Source organism: Bombina bombina, chromosome 9, assembly GCF_027579735.1.
Source record: "Bombina bombina isolate aBomBom1 chromosome 9, aBomBom1.pri, whole genome shotgun sequence".
Taxonomy (NCBI): Eukaryota; Metazoa; Chordata; class Amphibia; order Anura; family Bombinatoridae; genus Bombina; species Bombina bombina.
In genome coordinates this window covers 257610207-257620162 of record NC_069507.1, presented here as the reverse complement: position 1 = coordinate 257620162, position 9956 = coordinate 257610207, and the positions used below count along the sequence as shown (strand labels likewise).

Genomic DNA, 9956 nt, shown 5'->3' with positions numbered 1-9956 from the left:
GAGCACTAGCAGGAAGTTACTGTAAACCTATGGACATTAGCAGAAAGCACTTATATGAGCACTAGCAGGAAGTTACTGTAAACCTATGGACATTAGGATAAAGTACCTATATGAGCACTAGCAGGAAGTTACTGTAAACCTATGGACATTAGCAGAAAGCACTTATATGAGCACTAGCAGGAAGTTACTGTAAACCTATGGACATTAGCAGAAAGCACTTATATGAGCACTAGCAAGAAGTTACTGTAAACCTATGGACATTAGCAGAAAGTACTTATATGAGCACTAGCAGGAAGTTACTGTAAACCTATGGACATTAGCAGAAAGCACTTATATGAGCACTAGCAGGAAGTTACTGTAAACCTATGGATATTAGCATAAAGTACCTATATGAGCAGAGCACTAGCAGGAAGTCACTGTAAACCTATGGACATTAGCTGAAAGTACCTATATGAGCACTAGCAGGAAGTTACTGTAAACCTATGGACATTAGCTGAAAATACCTATATGAGCACTAGCAGGAAGTTACTGTAAACCTATGGATATTAGCATAAAGTACCTATATGAGCACTAGCAGGAAGTTACTTGGACATTAGCAGAGAATACCTATAAGCAATTGAGCATTAACAGGAAGCACCCATCAGTCAATGAGGATTAATAGAAAGTGCTTATTGGTCAAGAAGGATTATTGGGAAATATTTATCAGCCAATGAGGGTTAGTAGGAAGTACACAATTGATGCAGCTGTATGTTTCAAATTAATTTTAGAATGCTTTTACTTACTTTAATTACTGTTTTTTTCATATGGATGTCAAAATATTTTTGTGTATTGTGCCCTTTAATGGAGATGACCTCCAAGTAACCTGTGTCTATTTTCTCTTGTTTTATTTGGGATTCTTCCCTCTCAGTCCCCTGCAAATCTTTAATCTAATGGCTTCTGAGGCCTAGGAAGTCTCATTCTCCTCTGATCTCTGCACTCTTATTAATCCCGGTGTCTTCACACTTCTAACTAGGATCAGTGCAATCTCATACTCACTACGCCTCATAGCCAATAGTGTATGTGCACTCCTACTTCTTTGTGTCTGCACTCTCACTTCTTTGTGTCTGCACTCTCACTTCCTTGTGTCTGCACTCTCACTTCTTTGTGTCTGCACTCTCACTTCCTTGTGTCTGCACTCCCATGTCTACCTAGATCTGAACACTCTCACTTCCTTGTGTCTGTACTCTCACTTCTTTGTGTCTGCACTCTCATGTCTACCTAGATCTGAGCACTCTCACTTCCTTTTGTCTGCACTCTCTTTTCTACCACATGCTGTGTCTTTAACACTCTCAGCCCAGCTGTCTCTCAACCCTTAATCAGCTGCTGCTCCACCAGCTGGTTTCTTTCTATCACCTTTTCATACCACCTGAAATCTGTTGTTTTTCCCCCGCAGATGCTGTGTGAGGATCTGACTGTAGACAGATACTTTCCGGTTCTTTACCCAAAGGTGAGACATTCTAGAGCATGTGAGTTATGAAATGTAACCATCTTTTATGTCTTCTCACTATCCCATGTAATAAGATGAGCCCTCTCATATAGAGACCTTCTCTAGATATTGTATGATATATTTTATGTTTTCTAGGGCTAAAACTCTGATGCACATACTGTGATTTACAAACCTCACTCACTGTACAAACTTTTATTTACAAACCTCACTCTCACTGTACAGACTGTAATTTACAAACCTCACTCACTGTACAAACTTTTATTTACAAACCTCACTCTCACTGTACAGACTGTGACTTACAAACCTCACTCACTGTACAAACTGTGACTTACAAACCTCACTCACTGTACAAACTTTTATTTACAAACCTCACTCTCACTGTACAGACTGTGACTTACAAACCTCACTCACTGTACAAACTTTTATTTACAAACCTCACTCTCACTGTACAGACTGTGACTTACAAACCTCACTCACTGTACAAACTGTGACTTACAAACCTCATTCACTGTACAAACTGTGATTTACAAACCTCACTCACTGTACAAACTGTGATTTACAGACCTCACTCTCACTGTACAAACTGTGATTTACAGACCTCACTCTCACTGTACAAACTGTGATTTACAGACCTCACTCTCACTGTACAAACTGTGATTTACAGACCTCACTCTCACTGTACAAACTGGGACTTACAAACCTCACTCACTGTACAAACTTTTATTTACAAACCTCACTCTCACTGTACAGACTGTGATTTACAAACCTCACTCACTGTACAAACTTTTATTTACAAACCTCACTCTCACTGTACAGACTGTGATTTACAAACCTCACTCACTGTACAGACTGTGATTTACAAACCTCACTTACTGTACAAACTTTTATTTACAAACCTCACTCTCACTGTACAGACTGTGACTTACAGACCTCACTCTCACTGTACAGACTGATTTACAGACCTCACTCTCACTGTACAGACTGTGATTTACAGACCTCACTCTCACTGTACAGACTGTGATTTACAGACCTCACTCTCACTGTACAGACTGTGATTTACAGACCTCACTCTCACTGTACAGACTGTGATTTACAGACCTCACTCTCACTGTACAGACTGTGATTTACTAACCTCACTCTCACTGTACAGACTGATTTACAGACCTCACTCTCACTGTACAGACTGTGATTTACAGACCTCACTCTCACTGTACAGACTGTGATTTACAGACCTCACTCTCACTGTACAGACTGTGATTTACAGACCTCACTCTCACTGTACAGACTGTGATTTACTAACCTCACTCTCACTATACAGACTGTGATTTACAAACCTTACTCTCACTGTACAGACTGTGATTTACTAACCTCACTCTCACTATACAGACTGTGATTTACAGACCTCACTCTCACTGTACAGACTGTGATTTACTAACCTCACTCTCACTGTACAGACTGATTTACAGACCTCACTCTCACTGTACAGACTGTGATTTACAGACCTCACTCTCACTGTACAGACTGTGATTTACAGACCTCACTCTCACTGTACAGACTGTGATTTACAGACCTCACTCTCACTGTACAGACTGTGATTTACTAACCTCACTCTCACTGTACAGACTGATTTACAGACCTCATTCTGACTGTTCAGACAGTGATTTAATAACCTTACTCTCACTGTACAGACTGATTTATAGACCTCACTCTCACTGTACAGACAGTGATTTACAGACCTCACTCTCACTGTACAGACTGTGATTTACAGACCTCACTCTCACTGTACAGACAGTGATTTACAGACCTCACTCTCACTGTACAGACTGTGATTTACAGACCTCATTCTCACTGTACAGACTGTGATTTACAGACCTCATTCTCACTGTACAGACTGTGATTTACAGACCTCACTCTCACTGTACAGACTGTGATTTGCAGACCTCACTCTCACTGTAGAGAATGTGATTTACAGACCTCACTCTCACTGTACAGACTGTGATTTACAGACCTCACTCTCACTGTAACGACCGTGATTTACAGAACCTCAATCACTGTACAGACAGTGATTTACAGACCTCACTCTCACTGTACAGACTGTGATTTACAGACCTCATTCTCACTGTACAGACTGTGATTTACAGACCTCACTCTCACTGTACAGACCGTGATTTGCAGACCTCACTCTCACTGTAGAGAATGTGATTTACAGACCTCACTCACTGTACAGACCGTGATTTACTAACCTCACTCTCACTGTACAGACTGTGATTTACTAACCTCACTCTCACTGTACAGACTGATTTACAGACCTCATTCTGACTGTTCAGACAGTGATTTAATAACCTTACTCTCACTGTACAGACTGATTTATAGACCTCACTCTCACTGTACAGACAGTGATTTACAGACCTCACTCTCACTGTACAGACTGTAATTTACAGACCTCACTCTCACTGTACAGACAGTGATTTACAGACCTCACTCTCACTGTACAGACTGTGATTTACAGACCTCATTCTCACTGTACAGACTGTGATTTACAGACCTCATTCTCACTGTACAGACTGTGATTTACAGACCTCACTCTCACTGTACAGACTGTGATTTGCAGACCTCACTCTCACTGTAGAGAATGTGATTTACAGACCTCACTCTCACTGTACAGACTGTGATTTACAGACCTCACTCTCACTGTAACGACCGTGATTTACAGAACCTCAATCACTGTACAGACAGTGATTTACAGACCTCACTCTCACTGTACAGACTGTGATTTACAGACCTCATTCTCACTGTACAGACTGTGATTTACAGACCTCACTCTCACTGTACAAACCGTGATTTGCAGACCTCACTCTCACTGTAGAGAATGTGATTTACAGACCTCACTCACTGTACAGACCGTGATTTACTAACCTCACTCTCAATGTACAGACTGTGATTTACAGACCTCATTCTCACTGTACAGACTGTGATTTACAGACCTCACTCTCACTGTACAGACTGTGATTTAATAACCTCACTCTCACTGTACAGACTGATTTACAGACCTCACTCTCACTGTACAGACTGTGATTTACAGACCTCACTCTCACTGTACAGACTGTGATTTACTAACCTCACTCTCACTGTACAGACTGATTTACAGACCTCACTCTCACTGTACAGACAGTGATTTACAGACCTCACTCTCACTGTACAGACAGTGATTTACAGACCTCATGCTCAGGGATAGGCACAGACAAAGGCTGTGGCGGACATTTTCCAAAGTACAGACCTTAGTGAAGGACACCAAGGTACATTTGAAATTAAAAACATTCTATAGTGCTGGGTGTTATTATACTGATGCAGCTACCACTGATCCTATAACCAGCCCTCCTCTGGCTATACCCATGACCCAGTGTCACTACTGTGTCATTATATAGTGCTGGGTGTTATTATACTAATGCAGATACCACCGATCCTATAACCAGCCCTCCTCTGGCTATACCCATGTGCCAGTGTCACAACTGTGTCATTATATAGTGCTGGGTGTTATTATACTAATGCAGATACCACTGACCCTATAACCAGCCCTTGTCTGGCTATATGCATGTGCCAGTGTCACTACTGTGTCTTTGTATAGTGCTGGGTGTTATTATACAGATGCAGATAAATATCTAGTATTTCACTCAGGCTTTATTTATTCCATAACCCAATATCGCTAGCAGTCTCTAGACAAGCCACTAACTTTATTCACACAACATATTTTTTTTTCCTTACTATTATTTAATCAGAAAGAAAAGATATACTAAGGTTGTGGCGGACACTGCAAGGGCTAGTCACGGACACCAGTTATACAGACAGTGATTTACAGACCTCACTCTCACTGTACAAAATGTGATTTACAAACCTCACTCTCTCTGTACAGACTGTGATTTACAGACCTCACTCTCACTGTACAGACTGTGATTTTCAAACCTCATTCTCACTGTACAGACCATGATTTACAGATCTCACTCTCACTGTACAGACTGTAATTTACAGACCTCACTCTCACTGTACAGACTGTGATTTACAAACCTTACTCTCACTGTAGAGACTGTGATTTAAAGACCTCACTCTCACTGTACAGACCGTGATTTACAGACCTCACTCTCACTGTACAGACTGTGCTTTACAGACCTCACTCTCACTGTACAGACAGTGATTTACAGACCTCACTCTCACTGTACAGACTGTGATTTACAGACCTCACTCTCACTGTACAGACTGTGATTTACAGTCCTCACTCACTGTACCGACTGGAATTTACAGACCTCACTCTCACTGTACAGTTTGGGATTTACAGACCTCACTTTCACTGTACAGATTGATTTCCAGACCTCACTCTCACTGTACAGACTGGAATTTACAGACCTCACTCACTGTACAGACTGGAATTTACAGACCTCACTCTCACTGTACAGACTGGAATTTACAGACCTCACTCTCACTGTACAGTCTGGGATTTACAGACCTCACTCTCACTGTACAGATTGATTTCCAGACCTCACTCTCACTGTACAGACCGTGATTTACAAACCTCACTCTCGCTCTACAGACTGGGATTTACAAACCTCACTCTTGCTCTAGAGACTGGGATTTTCATACCTGTGAGTATAAAAATATAAATTATGCTTAACAAATAATTGAATTTCCTTCTCTATAAGGAGAGTCCACGGCTTCATTCCTTACTGTTGGGAAATACTTTACTGGCCACCAGGGGGAGGCAAAGACACCCCAGACAAAGGCTTAAATACCTCTCCCACTTCCCCTATCCCCCAGTCATTCTGCCGATGGAACAAGGAACAGTAGGAGAAATATCAGGGTATAAAAGGTGCCAGAAGAAAACACAAAATTTAGGGGTACGCCCATTGGAGAAACACGGGTGGGAGCCCTGGACTCTCCTTATACCGAAGGAAATTAAATGATCTGGTAAGCATAATTTATGTTTTCCTTCTTAATATAAGAAGAGTCCATGGCTTCATTCCTTACTGTTGGGAAACTTATACTCAAGCTCTAGTGGACACTGAATGATAACGGAAGGGACAAAAAAGAGGCGGCCCCTAATCTGAGGGCACCACAGCCTGCAAAACCTTTCTCCTGAAGGCTGCTTCAGCTGAAGTTAAAACATCAAACTTGTAGAATTTAGAAAAAGTGTGTAAGGAGGACCAGGTAGCTGCCTTTCAAATCTGATCCATAGAGGCCTCATTCTTTAAGGCCCAAGAGGAAGCCACTGCTCTAGTAGAATGAGCCGTAATTCTCTGAGGAGGTCTATGTTCCGCTGTTTCATAGGCTAAGTGGATAAGACTCCTCAACCAAAAAGATAAAGAAGTCAAAGAAACCTTCTGACCCTTACGCTTCCCAGAATATGCCACAAACAAGGAAGAAGTTTGTCTAAAATCCTTAGTAGCTTAAAGATAAATTAAATGTTCCTTTCGGGGGGGCAGGGCCAACTGAGGCCATGATAGGACGCATATTTTGGAGCTCCTGCAAGCGTCTTCACAATTTGACATCTATTTGTGACTCTACAACACATTCAGCTGTAAAAACAACTTAGCAGCAACCATAAGTAATGGTGGTTTATATTGATATACAGATCACGAGAGAGATATGGTAGAATGTACCACTTAAGGCACCTGCGGCCTATAACGGAGCTTTTGGAGCCCTCTCCCCTTCAGCTACTGGGTTAGGTAATTGCAGCTAGACAGTAAAGTAATATATCCCATTAACCCACAAATCAGTGTCCTTTCATTTAGACAACACCCTGTGAACAGAGGACGACTTTGCCGTTTTTCTATGTGCTAACCATGCTTACCTCAGACAAAATGGTGACACATTTGTGCCAAGTGCTAGATGAGCGCCACCAAGAGCTAACCTCACTATTTCGCAAGACTTTTGCTACTATCCTGCTTCATCTGCACAGGTCGGCTTCTGAGATGGACTTGGTGACTGGAGTAGAGCAAGATCGAGACAGCCGTCCTCCTGTTAACATCTCGGCGGGGTACGTGAGTGTCGCAGCCTCCATAAACATGACCTTTGACAGTACCGGTAAAGTGGCAGACAGCGCAACGGACTTCAAGACTCAGGCACAGAACGGCTATTTACTGGGCTGTATACGGTCTAGCGACCACAAGAGTTGCACGAAACGAAAAGCCTCATATTTAGAAGCAATCGTGCAGCCTGACCCCATGCCTTACACCCTAGCAGCGTTTCATACGCACCGGACTGTCACTATCTTTCCTGAGGACTACGCAGTTGACAATTCTGAATGGCCACGATCCTTTTCTCTACATCGCAGAGTAAGCTCACCACATACCTGGGACCCCGGTGGCAGAGGGTTTGTTTGTTGACCTGTAGTCTCCGAGCGTGCTGGTTCTCTGTTTGGAGCGCTTGTGGGGAGATCAGATGGACCTCCTGATAGCTGATGATTATTCCAGAGATTCCAGACATCAAGGTGGACACTGGCAGAGTCTTGGGTGCTTTCTATGGGATAACAGCTAAAACTTTGGACAGTAGACTTTTGCCCTTTGGAGGGCACTTCTTAAACTGCCTAACCCCCAGTAAATATTTCTCCACTAGAACATATTAACTGGCCAATACTGGAATACTGGGCTAACCCCTCAACAAGAATCTTGTCTCTCTTTGACCTCCTATGTCTCTCTTAATTAAGGTTTATGGTCTCCCCATGGTGCTCTTTCAATTTCTTAATATCCCATAGCTCTAGTGATAACTAGCTGATGCCTCATAATAGAGTTACATATACTTTGCTCTAAGTTCTTTGTTTTTGTCTGTGTAAATGTGAGCAACTGTGAGTGATTTTGAAATGTTTAGTCTATTTGTTCAATGTTGTTCCTATGTTCTATTATACATTACTATGTAGGTGGTATATCCACGCTGCCACTTTAGTTTTAAGTCCACATAAGGGTATACATGGGAAGCATTTATATTTGCAACTGCTGGGAACTCCTTTGACTCCCTTCTATCTTAAAGGTAATCTACTAGCTTTAATCTCATAGTGTAACATACAATTTACCTTCAAATGATTGTACTGAGCCCTCAGAATTAAAGTGTTCAGTTATCAAGCTACACGGTAAGGGATATACTTGAGGTTCCTATCCTACACACTTATAGGCATGGCAGCTGACTGGGACTTAAGATATCTATATAGCATGTAACCATACTCCAATTTCACGTATATATATATATATAGTTCATAATTTTGTCATATATGTCAACACACTTAAATCTTCCTAGCTGATAGCATGACAAATATTTGGTTAGGTGGAGCACCTCATAATTTAACATTGTAACCCCATGGTAGCATTATCGAATGGGTCACTACTTTTAAGAATTTAGAGCTGACCATAATTAATAGATCTATCAGTTTTCTAACGTTCATATGCAGCACTGCTCCACTTTATAATCAAACTGCAGACCTAATTCAAATACACAGTCTATGCATAGATCTCATCCGGAGGGGTTCATGCTGGTTGAGAGATGCTTATGCAGAAATATCTAAAACTAGCTAAGACTGTAATATTACTCAATATACTATAATTTGCTGCAAATTTTTCATCTTCAGGATCTTATGGTTATTATATTTTGGTTAGAATCTAATATTTTGTCCTATAACTCTGCTGTTTGTGGCCGAGTCTGCAGTTTATAATCACACTATATTAAGTAACCTTACTAAATTAAATCATAATAGACTGACCCTTATGTAGTCCTTTAGAGATGATACGCTACATATAACCCTATACTATAATGAGAGATCCTCCCTAAACGCTGGCCTTGTTCTTGTAGATGTAGCAGATGGATAGTAACTCATATAATAGTCTGGTTTGTTCCCTTTTTGGATTTATGGCGCTCACTATACAAATCAGTACCTTATACTTACTTTATACTATAATGCAGAATGCGTCCCTAGGGTCCAAAATGCAGGCTTTGCTCTAGATATTCTAGTAACGTCAGAGATAACTTACTAAACAATTACTATTTTTACTTCTGAGTATAGTATCTCATGGAATATACTATGATATTATGGGTTTTACTTGACTGCCCCAATGTGTTACCGTACATCTGCTCCCATCACACCAGTTATTGGTAAACAACTTTCTTCCTATTGGCACTTAGTCTAGCACCTACATGGGAGCGATTCTTGTCTTATAGTCTTACTTTAATATTATTTTTAGTAAATATTCTTCAGGCTACGGCATATTGCTATTTTGTATGGTACATATGGTAAGGGTTTAAAACATATATCTAGTCTCACCCCGTTATATGCAATATTGATAGAAGATTTACTTTCCTGGTCTTCTTCCACATACTCTAAAGGCCCAAAAGCATGTGCCAGTCTGGATCCCTAATTGCCCCGCCCCTCCTTCTCCTTCCCCCTCTCCCTTTCCTCATTTCGAGCGGCTCTTGCACGCTGAATTCTCCTCCCCCA

At 41.2% G+C, this 9956-nt stretch overlaps 1 protein-coding gene across 1 annotated transcript in view; it reads left to right on the top strand.

Moving 5' to 3' along the window:
• The window catches only part of LOC128640540 (rap1 GTPase-activating protein 1), an 89464-nt gene that overhangs the window by 52745 nt on the left and 26763 nt on the right, over window positions 1-9956 (top strand). Inside the window, exon 8 of the mRNA XM_053693012.1 lies at window positions 1433-1486. Coding sequence (XP_053548987.1) covers window positions 1433-1486 — 54 coding nt within the window. The remainder of the gene's footprint in view (window positions 1-1432; window positions 1487-9956) is intronic.